Genomic DNA, 13877 nt, shown 5'->3' with positions numbered 1-13877 from the left:
ATGTAATAGGAAATTCCCTGTTGCCCACAACTCTGTGAAACTGAGGTCAAGGAGGAAAACGTTAATTTAATCACGGTATTTGCAATAGGAGGGGAAATTTTACTCAAGTATTAGGGATGACCAGTGGAACTGTAGTTTGGTGAGCTTCAGAGCAGAGAGCTGTGGTTGCCTTTCTGTTTACTGTTTCTTTTAGGAAAAACAGACCTAAATGCCTTGGAACTTTACTGACACTTTACTTCTTTGAGTCACAAGAGGGAGATGAAAGAATAGCAAGACTAGAAGACAAAATAACCTGTGTGGTTTGAGCTCATTTCTAGAGCAAACATCCTATCTTTCTTAAAACAGGGCCCCCTTTAATACCTATGTTTCAGAGAAATCTCATTGGGCAAGTGCTGAAATCAAGCCCTTGTTTTAGGGGATTTAGGATTTTTTTCGGTTTCCTAATCTTGCAAGCCAGTTTGACTCATAAAATCAGAGCCTGATTTTATGGTACCATGGAAGTGGGTAGAAATCTCACAAGTGCAAGTGATCTCTTGAGAAGTCAAAGGACTATCAGCAGAAATCTTGGACTGAAATTTTATAGGAACATTTTGCACAGTTTTTCTACCATCTGTCCCAAACATTCAGCCCTAAACTCTGATGCTACGCGTAAACTGGGCCCAATCCCAGACCCTTTGTGCAATATGGAAGCTCTCTTACTTTTCTCAGTTTCCGAATGAATAGGGTCAGAAGAAGCCAGAAGAGGGTAGCGGCTAGACCAGTGCAGACCAAGATGATAACTTCAATGTTGGATTTCTCCTCAGAACCTGTATGTTAAATGTACAACCAAACTTTAAATGTAGCCAAAGTCCATGACTGAAGAATAGTTCTCATCAGTCCAACACAATATATGCGTTTCGCCTTAGCTTGGAACTCACCTTGTATTTTAATGAAGGCCGATGTGCTGTCTTGGCCCATGTCATTGGATGCCCTGCATTCATAGAGCCCTTCATCATCCTTTTTCACTCGCTCAATGACCAGGGTATTATTTTCCATGGAAATTCCTGTTGTAAGGGATTTCGGTTAATATGATCACAATAACCTACCTGCTTACAAATGCTTTTAGGAGACAGAGAACTGAAAGTCAGCTCCCATCCGTGCAGGCCTGGTCCGCACTGTTGTTAGGAGGCATTTTAATACTATGCTCCTCATTGTGGTCTGGCAGCCACCTTTCCCTGATGCTTTTTTTCTCCTCAATACCTGTGTAAATTGCTTGGGGATCATTTAACCAACAGCAAATGCGGCTGTTAATTTACTATGAGCAGATAGAGCCTGAGAAAACTTCTATGGAAGTTAGTGAAGTGATGGGAAGATAGGTTTTCTGATGGCAATAAGATACACTGGGGAAAAAAGGGAACTCTGAAATTACTAGAGAAAGCCGATGTCTTGGAGGCTGTGGGAAGTGATGGGAGTTTTAACATGTGGAACATGGAAATCAGGTTATGCACGTCCCTGGAAAAATCACTGCGTGGAGCAATCCTGGATTCACAGGCAGCTGGGAGCTAGAGGTGGAGTGGGATGAGGGAAGTTGCCTAGGTAGGACCTATGTGAGGCTTTTCTACATTTAATTTTCCTGATTAATTTTCCACACTTAATTTTTCCTGATTTTTGGCACAAAACTGAGAGCTCATCTGTTTCACTAAGGATATGTTTGGGTAAGAAATAGGGAAACAGGTCAGGCTTTGAATCCAAAAGGGAAGGACATTTTGAGTTTCTGGGTGTTCTGCCTATGAATCCTGTTGTTGTTAACAAGAATACTGCACATAACTTGCCATGCACTGTGCTGAAATATTTACCCTGAGGTGTTTTTTCCAAATATTTTATTTATGTTTCCATTGGTTGGATGAGTTACATGCTTGTCCCTCTAGAATTATTTATAAAATTTCAGTAGCTATAAAGAGTTTCTCTCAGAACAGTCTGATCTGAATTATGGATGATCCGAGATTTCCTACCTAGTCCCAAGATGCAAAATTAAAGTCGCAGGACTGGCTACTGAGATAGGATTCTCCATGATTTACAGGAGATCTCAGGACAGAGAGCTGAGAAGGAATTCCAGGCTCAGGTAAGGGAGCCCCTGCTCCCTGCCCATGGTAGCACTGTACCTGTACTGCTCTGTACCCGTTGAGCTGAGAGCACGTTCTCATTACTATGTTGTGGGAGATAAAGAAAGGATGTGTGACATGCCGTGGCATGCCCTGGACCTGACTGTTAGGTGACTGCCCACAATTTGCTGCAATATATTCTGAGCAGGCCCCAAGGATATCTGACGGTTCAGGCTTGTGTTTTCAGACCCACCTGACAAGCAGGTACACTCCGTCTCAGTTTTGTACACAAACTGTTGTCTCGCACAAGCAGGCTTAACAGCAGCACGCTGTACTCCTTGATTTACTAATGCTATGCTAACGTATGCAGACTATCTGGCTGACTCTGCAGACGCGAACGCTGCCACATGCGGAAGGCAAGCTGCATGAGCAGGCATTGGGTTGCAACCGGCTGGCCGCTTTGACCTCAAAGTCCAAGTTGGAGACTACTGCAGTGGTCTGATATACTTGGATTTGTGTGTGTGTTTTCTGAGGTTGTGTGTACCGTCCTGACTCAGCCATGCTTGCGGTATCTGTGGAGTTGTAGGTCCTACATTTGTGGAGAACCTGCAAGTCCATTATCCTGTATTATCCTATGTCACGTACAATACCGCAGCACGCTCGGGAAGCAAGTACACTCACCTGATGCTGCTGAAATGGGGTAGCCGTTCTTCCTCCACGTAATCTGAGGTTCTGGCGTGCCACTGACTTTGCACTCCAGAATGATCTTGCCACTGATGTTAACCTCCAGATCTGTGAGGTTTTGTATCACGTACGGTGCTGCCTTTGCTACAGTCACAAAGGAAAACAGGACACAGTAAGATTTCAGGAGGCACCTCCCACAGCTCTGCCATCTTCTCTCCTTTGGCCACCTGCATGGCCTCTCTGGGCTGGAAGTGGCAAAGATTTGATTGATGAGTGGCAGCAAAAATCCCCCAAAAGATTATGGGAGGGGTGCGGTGAGTTCAGTTGGCTTATTTTCAAACTGACTAAGCTTAGATTCGGCTTCAGCTCGAACCTCCTTGAGTTTCTCATCCTCTGAAGAAAACAGAGGACAGTGAGTGGGTAGAGCAAATGCAGAGCGAATGCAAAAAAGGAAAGGAGGCAAAGACGAAACAGTTCTAAGGATTTTGTGTCCTCCATCATGAGTGCAGTTATCTACTTACTACAAAGCATGTTAACCTCCACTTTATGTTCATTTATAAAAGGTACAGGAAAGCAATGAATAAAATCACAAGCGTAGCATAAAAAATACATAAAACCTGCAATAAGGACAGTAGCTGGTGGGTGTTAGTACATTTAAAAGATGTTGTTTGTGTAGGGGAAGGAGGGCTGGTTGGGGGGGGGCATTTCCACGCCTGTTCTCCAGAAGAATTACCTCTCTGACATGTGCCAGACAAATAACAGACCCCGGTAATTCTCAGAAGAATGTGATCAAGGTTCCAGTTCTCCTATGGATGTATTCCCAGTTTAGCTGTGTTTTTCCCATAGCCATCATGTGTAGGTGTCTGTGTAGGTGGAAATTTGACTAAATGAATAAAAATATCTGCCAGGCGTAAGAAAAGTGAATTGCCTGAATGCAGAGTGCAGGGTAAGTCCAGTGCCTCCGTGTCAGATGATGCTGACAGGTGGCTCCGGTACCGGCTGTGGGGACAAGCCAAAACCGCTAGCACTCTGTAATACCAGGGTGAGATTCTTTCCCTTCCTCCGCACTTCAGGAAGAGGCAGGTGCTCATGCCATTTCTTAAAATAAACCTCCTCCCACTCAGGTATCAGAGCCGTGCTAGCCGCAGCTGTGGCGTGGGTGAGCATTTTCTCCTTGTGTGTGTGTGTCTGCGCGGAGGGGGAAGGGACTGTGAGAGCGTTGTTGGCTGCATGGGGTAGGGACTGCATGGGAAATGTGCTCCTTCACTTAAACAAGGATGAAGCCAGCACTGCACGGCCCGGTTTTCATCTCAGTGACAAGTGCTTATGGCAGCATAGCTGTCCCTTCAGTGTCTCATTAGCCATTAATGTAGGTGGGGAAGCCAACTGGAAAATCACTGTCTAATTCGGCTTCTGAAGGGCTCTGTCTTCTGCACCCTGGCTTGCTGCTGTTTATTTCAATTCTACTCCATTCCTGTGCTTTGGGTTTTTCTTCACCATTGGAAGACAGCTAATAAATTTACCCGTTCCAGCAGCACTTTTTCTCCTAAGAAGGCTTAGAGCCGATCACTCACTTCCTTCACTATGAAGCAGAAGAAACTTCACTAATTTTCAGTGAGTTTCTACCGGAAGAAGCGTCCTGCCCTTTGTATTCACATAGTCAAAGAAACCAGGCTGCGGGATCTGTAGTGTTACTATTTTTATGAAAATAAAAGGAAAGAGTTGGGGGGTTGGGTATGAGTAAGAAAATACTGTTATTACAACTAAATGCATCCCACTTACTCAGAATAAATGGTACATGTCACTTGATTATACACTTGACCAGTGACATTCGTGATTACATCTGCTGGGTCCATATCTATTTAGGTATCTGTATCCTCCTGGCAGCCATAAGTGGGTGGAGTCTTCTACCAAAGTTGTATAGATCTGGGATGACAGTCCCAAATGACAGAGTTGTGCTGTTAGTAACATGATGGGTGATGCCTTTTCTCCTCTGTCAACACTATATCTGCACCCAGCATGGAGTTAGGAAGATACTGAAATCACCTTTATGTGTAAGGCAAATATTTTATACAAAACCAGCAGTGGCTGGATGAGTAATATGTATGGCTAGGTGTCAATCCACATACAGTAATGCGAAAAAATCCCCAAACCAGAACACAAAGTCTATGTTAGGACAGTCCCTAAGAAATGCGGGGCACCTTCTGCTTTGAAAGGCTTCAAAGGGAGCAGCAGATGCACAGCATTTCTGCTCCTGCAGCGGAACGATAGCACGTCCCGCTGCCGTTTTCCGTTGGCAGGACCTACCTCTGACGAGGAGCTGAGTGTGCTGTTCTAGCGTGTCGGTGCTGTTGTGCTGGTTCTGGGCTCTGCACTTGTAGAGGCCACTCTGTTCCTTCGTGACATTAGTAATGACCAGCGTCAAAGAAATGGAATAGTTGTCAGTTTTCTTGATCACTGAGTCACTGAGAGACGCCTCTGAGGAGGGGTAATACCAGGCCAGGTGACTGTAGATGTACTTGGAGGCTCGGCAGGTCAGTTGGACGTCATTCCCCACAATGGTTGTGACTTGTGGGTCTGTTTGCAACCCAAACGGCACATCTAGGAGGAAGAGAAAACATGTTTACAATTAAGTCACAGCTGAGAAGATCTTTGGCTGCCTGATTGCAACTTGATGGTCAAATTTCAAAGACGAGCCGTAATGGAGTGAGCCAATTTTAATGAGACCCGCATTTGCATGTGCAAACAGGCACTGGTGCTTGTGAATTAGGTAAGGGAATGCACCTCTCGCGTCCCAGTGCTGACCTGTGGTAGTCTGGGCCTCAGTATTCTAATCATTACATTTTCAAGTACTGAATTGAAAGTTTATAAATAGAAGTAGTTAATGGACTAAGAGAGTGTAATCAAGAGAGGTTTCTATCCAGGTAGACAAATGTCGTCCTGAGCTCTTCTCCTTCTGTCTGCAATCAGTGCTTGAAAGTATAATTGCATAAAAATAGAGACCTATTCCCATTTCTCAGAAGTAACACTCTCTTTCTTCGCCACGGAACAATCTTCCCAATTCTCTCTTATTTCAACTATGCCAATATTTATTTTCATCACATGTGCCTTGGTGGATATTTACTTGATCACTGAATGGATTAACTGATCTAATAATGGATAAGTCCTTGAGGCCTTTATATTTAGCAGAGAAATACTTTGAGGCATGAGTCCAATCTATCCACAAAAGAGTAAGCTGTTTCTTGCTATATGTTTAGTAACTTCTCACTCCAGGAAAAAAAAAAAAAAATCAATTTTCCTGAAGTGGTGAACTGAATCCATTTGAAGACAAGAAAAAATGTTTCTGAGTAGAATGCCGGAGTCTGGCCTAGAGACGCATTCCTATTACTGCATTAGCCGCCAGAGACCTACAGTTAAATTCTGTCTGAAAGATGTTCTTTTCCCTTTTTATTCTGTTAGTTTCAGTGATCTATCCACCCAGCAGACTTGAATGAAAGTGCATTGATAACCACAGTGACCTGGAATTATTCTTCTGTCTGTTAGGTCAGGATTTTCAAGCAGCTGAGAGTTATGAGGAATCCCTTATAAATTTTACCAGGCGTAGTATGGGGATGGGACACTTTGGGAGGACTTGCTCTGGATTACCTTCTGAAGATGAACAGTGTTTGCAATCAACCTGAAAGATTGTTGCTTCAGTACCAAGCTGTTAGTAAGATGCTTTCTCAAGCTAGGATGAAATGGATGGTACTCTGAGAAGGACAGAAGTTAAAGGGGAGCAAGTATGCACTGCACTTGCAATCTGACAAATTCCACATGGGAGCTGGAATTTGGCCAGGGGCTCACACTGCAAACTCTTGCAAGAAGTTCTGCCGAAGCTGTAGTTGAGCATAAATAGCGAGGCTGTTGAAATAACCAATCTGCCTTATAATAAACCATATATTATATAAAATACAGAGCCCTGAAGGAGCTTTCAGATATGATTAAAAGTCTCTCTTCTTCACAAGTCATCTGGAATAGAACCAATAAGCTTTGCTTCATGGTTTTTAAAGACTAGCAGCAGAAATGTTTTACAAAAGATCCAAAAAGAGAAGAGACCCCTCAGGCCACAGCTGTGGAAATTGTTATTTTTCTTTTCCTTCCTTTTCATGAAATTTCAGTTTACTTTATGCAGTGTTTTGTTAGGCTCAGTTGCTCTCTTTCTTGCTTCGTGCTAGCTGTACGCTCAAACTGACTTGTGTAATACATCCATTCTTCACATCTCATGTCCTGTGGTTCCAACGTGTCAAGATGATGCTTATCAAAATGGGGGGAAAGTCTGAGGCCAGCAGAACTTCTCTAAACGGGAAGAATTAAGGTCCAGTGAAAACACTGGGATGTGGCCTGAGCAGCATCTCAGCATCTCTCCTGAATCTTTCAAACCAAAACAGGGAAAAAGTGCCCTCTTAACTTGCCTTTTTCTTAGCTTCTCTTCTAAGCATTTGCTGTTTGCTCCAGCAAGAGTTACAGTACTAAGGTAGACAGATCTTTGGTTAGACTCAGCTCTTTAGTAAGCTCAATGGCCTGGGAGGCCTCCTGAGATCCCCTCCACCCTGAATTACCCTATGATCCTAAGTGCTGGGTCTCAGCGAGAGTATAAAGGGATTCCAGGTAAAGAGATGAGGTAGGAGTTTGGTCACGTTACCTGGGGTAAAACACAGTGAACCCCCGCAAATCTGCAGGGCAAGCTAAACCTTGGCCTTAAGCGGTCAGGCTGGCAGCCCCATTTGCCCGTGCTTCTGCCTCTCAGGAAGCCTTTTCTTTGGGAGAATTTCTTCTTACAACTTGCAACCCCGTTTGTTTTGCAGGGTGAGTTTCCCTGAATGGCTGTGGGAGAAAGCCCACCCCAGGGGAAATACCGCATCTCTTGGGATAAGGCGTTGGCTTGTGTATGGCACTCACAGCATGGGCGGGAGCGCCCGGAGATCTCTGGCACTTTGGTGCAAATTCCGAGTGAATTTGGTGTGTTAATTTCCGAGCCCTGAATTGCGAAGGATGCTCGATAGTTTCGCCTTGCTGCTGGAGTTCACCAGTGCAGGGTTTTTTCTACCAACTTAACATTCTGGGAGCAGAGGGCTGGCTTGTTTTTCTTATCGTTTCTTCCACTGACTTTTTTTATTTAGCGTTTTGAATATTTTTAGCTGGAACCTGTGCTATTCTCTTCCATCTTGTTAGCCTTTCAAGAAGCTCTTTCAGCTCCAATAGAATATTCATTGATTTTCATTACAGTGGAAGGAAAGAGAGAGAGAAAAAGTCTCTCTTGCTCTCCTCTCTCTTTTCTCCTCCTACCTGGATTATCTGGGGAGTAACTGCAGCTTTGAGAGCACATTATAAGTCAGTTCATCTCTTAGACTACTTTGCTTACACAGTCTTGAACCTGAGCAGTGATTAACTTCCTCTCTCTGAACAGATACAGTGTTTTATAAGACTCCTAATAAGTTGGCTAAAAGAATGCACCATGGGGCCTTTTCTCTTTTATCAGCAGTCACCAAACATTTGTCTTTCGTATTGTATTACAGTGTAGTAGCCGTGAATTTCACTCTCGACTGTGCGGGATTCCATGGCAAAATAGGGAAATAAGCCATTGGGGGAAGGTAAAAAGTCAGCATAAATCAAAAGAAAGTCTGGCTCCATTTGTATTTACAAGGAATTAATTGGTTTTAATTTCCTGTGCTTTGCACAATAATCTGTGTAATTCAAAACTTCTGCTCTTTCCCAAATTCCATCCCTGTGCCTGTCAGGGTTGGGGGGGGGGTTGCCATCAGGCATATGCATGTGGGGAGAATGAGAAAAAGAAAGGGTGAGCCCTACCATCTGAAACAGCGCAGAGCTTTTCATAAATCCTGTAAACATGTCAGGAATAAGCAAATTGAGAGTGGCAAGCAGTTGTAGAACAGCCCAGTTCATACATTGTTCTAGTATCTGATAGCAGATTTTTATCTCATGTTTGAAATATAATATTTTCTTTCTGGTATAAATCTTTAACTTCATTTTTCTGAGTTGTTTTTGCAATCAGATAAGCCCTTGAAAAAGGGCTTTTGTTATTATTTGTTATTCTTATAATTCATTTATATTCCAAGAACATTCAGAGGTTTCATATGGGTGGGATCCCATTTTGTTGTATGTAGTACAATCATACAAAGGCTAGAATTTGATTTACTGTGGACCTACAGTGATGTATAGTTGCCCTTTCCAAGGTGCAGACCAGAGATTAGAAGGTAAATAATACTTGTTCATGGCAGAGGACACCTCCAGGCGACATCAGGTCAGCTTTTCACTGCACTAGGAAGGTTGCAGTCTGCCTTGAGTGTCCTTTGGTGCGTAACCGGTGGTGGGCAATGACATGAGGCAGTTCTGAGCATCTGATGGCTCGCCTCTGCCCATGACAAAATAGTCATCCCACTTAAATGGGAACACTGGTGTCAAAACTGTGGTAGGCAAGATAGGCAGGGACAGATTTTGTTTCCGCAAGAAAGTAAAAAGGATTTACACAAAATAAAAATACCGGAATAAGAGTTAGGCCAGGGCACGATGGATAACGCTGCTACTGCATTGCTATGGGAGTTTCTGCTGCCATGAACAGCTTTAGGAGAGCTTCAGTGGGACACTGAGAGTCAGGACATCTGCGGAAAGAGCTCAGGGAGGCTTCAGGGCTGTCACTGAATGATAAGATTTCTCATCACGTTAGACCCCTTATATGGCTTGGTTTCAGCGTGATCTCCAAACCCTGTTGACCCTTCACTGAAATGAATTCTGCTGGCAAAGAAATGATTTAAAAATAGATACCAGTGCTATTTCTAGTGTCCGTGAGAGTTTTTGTGGGGGCTCTGCAGTGGAAGAACAAAATGGCTGTTGACATTATTCCATTGGGATAAATACATTTTTCTGAAATGAGTAAGGTGGTGATGAAAACACCAGACTGAAGCAAGGCATGTCCCCAGAAAGCAGGTGCAGCCTGGACAACACCTGATGAAGTTTCCCTGTAACACACTGCCGTGTCCTGACAAAACATTTCAACCCTGACCTAGTGGAACAGGTTTTTGAGGGAAGAAGAGAGTTTAGCCCCTGTATCGTCTTCAGATTTCTTACCAGGGAGAAGTTAATTAAGCTCAATTCAGCCAAAATGTTTGAAAGCAGCTCAGGATCCAGCAGCTTGTTTGTCAGTAGGAGATAACAGGAGATCAGGTCTTTAAAATCAACAAATTACTGAAATAATTGTGGAGTCCCACAACTAGCAGCTGTTTTGCAGAGAACAGAGCGCTGTGAAGTGCTACGAACATTTGCCTAGACGCTGTCCTAAAGGCCCACGCATTGCTGGTGTGCTCTCAGACTCTAACTCAGCCTTTATCTCAGCTTTTAGGTTCAATCTGCATAAAATTAATCAGCGTAGCAATTGTAAAGTGGCCTGCTTAGAGCCTTATGCTTTTGGACTTCCCCCATTTGGTACCTCACAAACTGTCCCTGAATGTCCCTCCAACACTGAGACTAGGGGCAACTCCTGGTGAGAGTAACCTGGCGGTCGCTTAGCCTCCTCCAAGTGCACCCAGTAGAAGACAGTGCTTTTTTTTCATCTGTGAGGCAGACCTTCAGCAGCAGCTCTTACAGCAGCCTGGCCACTTGCTGGAGTAATATGCATTACTCAGCAGAGGACCATCATGTAAAGAAACCCAGCAGCAGGTCACTCTGCTGCTATTTTATCACTGCAACATGATCTAATTTAAGATCAGGATGGCCGCATTTAGAAAGACTTCATTTCTTTCTAATCTATAAACACCACTATTTTTAAACACAGCACTTATAAAAGTCAGTCAGGCTCGATTAGCATCTGCCTCTTCCCCAGAATGGCACAGACTCAGGGTCTTTTCTTCACAGGCAAGAATATATCTGTCTTGCCAAGCCCTGCTCACCTCCTGGTCTGTTTTGGTGGAAACATTTCCACCATAACCGCTGTCAGTAGTTTTGTCCAGTGATTCGTTTCCTTCATAATTAAAATTGCATGATGAAAAGATTTGTGTCTCAAAACGTTGCTAGATTGATCTTAAGATAAAAAATCTGAAATATTAGCTCACTGTGGGGGAAAAGAGCCCTACATAACTTTTATTACTAAAATAAAACATAGTTGTGAAAGGTGCGTGGATTGATCTAGCCCTTTAAATCTGACCTTATACTAGTTGCTTATTTAGTTGCTGCAGCACTGCTTTTAGTCACCGAGTATTACAAAGTACTGTGAATAGCTTGGGAACATACGGCTTTGAGTAACCCATCCAAACATAATAGCTGGCAGAATTCAGAGCAGAAACAAACCCACGTGAAGGCTCAACACTTGGAAGTGGTGAAGTATAAAATTAATAGCTGATCTTCAGCCTGCCTTGGACATCTTGAGGACCTCTTATGTCTGAGCTGTATCTCCCAAAAGTGCGCCTTGAAGGGCTTTTTCCTAAGTAAATAAGAGTTAGGGCTTTGGAAAATATCTTTTGGAGGCTTAAACCCTCTTCTGTCTCCATAAGGCATTGGGGTAGTACAAAGAAGCTGTAAATGGAGGTGAAATCTTTCCCCCATATGGCACCAGCTTCATTATCGTTGGATGACATTTTTCATATTAGCATTTCGGTGTAATAAGAATAGTAACAATGTTTAGTGAGCCCTTGTCTGGTTAGCCCGATTTGAAATGTGCTGAATTACTTTAGAGCCATGGAGTCAAACAACACAGGACGCAAGAGAGGCAGAGGAGTGCAGAGCACTGCCACGAGCGAGCTTTGCCCTCAGAACTTGCTTCACGGGGAAGAAACCAAGTAGTGAGAATCAGACATTTACCTTCCAGGACACTTCTGCACTCTTTGTTCTAAAAATTGTTATTTTGATGCAAATTCTACCAGCCAACATCCACTCATCCAGAAAGTGAGCACAGAAATGATTCAGTTTGTTCTGGTTAAGCACTTGAACAAGGCTGTCCCTGGACTCTTCTCTTGTTTTAAACTCCCATCTCTCCTAAAAGCATTATGTAGGTCTTGATCTCACTACTAAAGAATTTCTGTGTTGAAAGGTTAAGCAGATATTTGTTTGGATTTGTGTTCTTTAGAGAAATAGCATGTCCACCTCCTCCCTCCTTAAAGGGCACTGGAAAGGCTAATTGCTCAGGCAGGGATCCAATGTCACAACAACTCCCAGTGATATCAGCCCTGGATTAGGTCTGAATATTGGCCTTGCTCACCTTTGCTATGCCTGCTGACTTAACTGGAGACCAACCGTTCTCCTGAGCCAGGGAGAGGCTTCAGGCCTCTGGAAGACTACAAAGGACTTAGCTTTTGCTAGAGGTTTCATGAGGACAGCGCTCAAATGTCATGGGTGTTGCTTTAAGACACGGGCAGCTAGACTCAGGGCCTGCATCTGCAGCTTGAAAAGGGCAAAAGGGGCATCAGGTCTGATGCTGGACGTGTCAAACTCAGCTGTGCACCGACGCAGGACCCGACCTTGCATGTGGGGAAGAGCCTGGGACTGTGTGATTGGGAGTGCTCTGAAAGCACAACATGCAGGGATTCCCAGAAGTTTTAAGGAGCACTCACCAGCCATATAAAACATTAAGGCAAATCAGATCATCAGCATCTAGTTTTTGTGTAGTGTCTCTTGTGTTGTTTACCTGAGACGTAGAACTCAATGCTCCTCTCTTCTTCGCCGATCTTGTTTGAAGCCACACAGTAATAGACTCCTGATGCACTGCTGTTTTCCATAGTTAGTGTGCTCACAATCTGCCAAGCAAAGAGAGAAAAAGTAGAGGGTTTGAGTGTAGTGTAGGCTTAGCAGAGAGGCTTGAGAGTAGTGGATAAGTATGTGTTTTATGGTAGAAAAACACTTAACAAAGGAGTTTCTAGTAATAAGTGAAGCTCACAAACAGACAAGTGCTTCAATTAGTTTTTTGGTGTCTCATCTCTGATCACCTCAGCCCACTTAATTCTCTTCCCTCCTCATTCCTAAACCTTCCCCTTCTTTTCTTCCTGTCTCCCCCGTGAAAAACAGGGTTCCCCTTTGACACACTGCCAAGGTCTTTGTGTGACAACATCAGCAAAAAGCTGAAGTGAAGGACCTGGAAGATTCGTCTAAGACACTGGAAATGGAGCCCCACATCCACCTATTTTCTCTTCTGCTTTTCAGTTATGGTTTCCGTGGGTAACAGGACACCCACATTTGCATGGGAAGCAGGTCATTCATATGGATGTGGTATAAAGAATATTGCAGGATTTTGCTCTGCTTTGCTATAACCCCAGAGAAGGGAGGGAGGGATGTGGCCCCTTTGGGCCCCAGCTCACTCTTATAAATTGTGCTTGGAAGCCCCTTGATTCCATAACCCTTCCTCAGAGCCTTATCAGAACTTGCATGGTAAGTAAGGAAGCTCTGGAGAAGCTGCCTGTGCTAAGACACTTGGCAAAAGCAGAAAGAAAGGGAGGATCCTGAAGGAGAAGAAAGGAACACTTGTCCTGAGCTTCACCACATCGCAAAAGAAAGTGGTTCAGTTACTCATGGGGCTGAACTCAAACACATCCTTAAGAACTTGTGTTCCTTAAACACCCTAAGCCTCTGCTTCTGTGTGGGTCCTTAATGAGGAGCCAGCCGTATGGCACTCCCCTGTCTCTGTCATGATGCAACATCACAAGCTCATGGAGGACTATCCACAGGTCATGGCTTTAGTTGTTTCTAGTACTTCCTTTGGGCTGCTAGCAAGAAAGCAGGGTCTAACCCACCAAGACAGAGATGTTCTTGCAAGATTACTTTGCTTCCCCTGCAGCCATTCACCTGAGGAACTCTGAGCCCTCACATTTGGAACAAATATCACTTTCTTTGCCGTCCTCTCTAAGGACTTTGAGAATCAAGACTTATAACACCCTCTGGCCCTTTGTCCTTATCTCCAGAGAGTGCTTTGAAGTGCACAAAAGCATCTCTGGACTTTCTTTTTAATATCCTAAACTAAACTCACACAAGACATTGCTTTACTCCTCATAAAGCTGCAGCACGAATGTGTCTATAGCTGTGCGGGGTGTATTTTCCGAGAGTTATTTAAGATTTTCTGAGCTTTGGCACTTT

The 13877-nt window shown here is 43.8% G+C and overlaps 1 protein-coding gene across 1 annotated transcript in view; it reads right to left on the bottom strand.

Annotated features, from left to right (window-relative positions):
* The window catches only part of LOC103917156 (vascular endothelial growth factor receptor kdr-like), a 131883-nt gene that overhangs the window by 36260 nt on the left and 81746 nt on the right, over nucleotides 1-13877 (bottom strand). Inside the window, exons 12-16 of the mRNA XM_009324265.1 lie at nucleotides 12439-12547; nucleotides 5073-5366; nucleotides 2763-2909; nucleotides 918-1043; nucleotides 700-806 (exon numbers count right to left, since the gene is read on the bottom strand). Coding sequence (XP_009322540.1) covers nucleotides 700-806; nucleotides 918-1043; nucleotides 2763-2909; nucleotides 5073-5366; nucleotides 12439-12547 — 783 coding nt within the window. The remainder of the gene's footprint in view (nucleotides 1-699; nucleotides 807-917; nucleotides 1044-2762; nucleotides 2910-5072; nucleotides 5367-12438; nucleotides 12548-13877) is intronic.

The sequence above is a fragment of the Pygoscelis adeliae genome, unplaced genomic scaffold, assembly GCF_000699105.1.
Source record: "Pygoscelis adeliae isolate BGI_AS28 unplaced genomic scaffold, ASM69910v1 Scaffold465, whole genome shotgun sequence".
In the NCBI taxonomy this organism is placed as follows: Eukaryota; Metazoa; Chordata; class Aves; order Sphenisciformes; family Spheniscidae; genus Pygoscelis; species Pygoscelis adeliae.
Note: the sequence above shows the minus strand (reverse complement) of the source record. Positions and strands in the feature narration are given on the sequence as shown.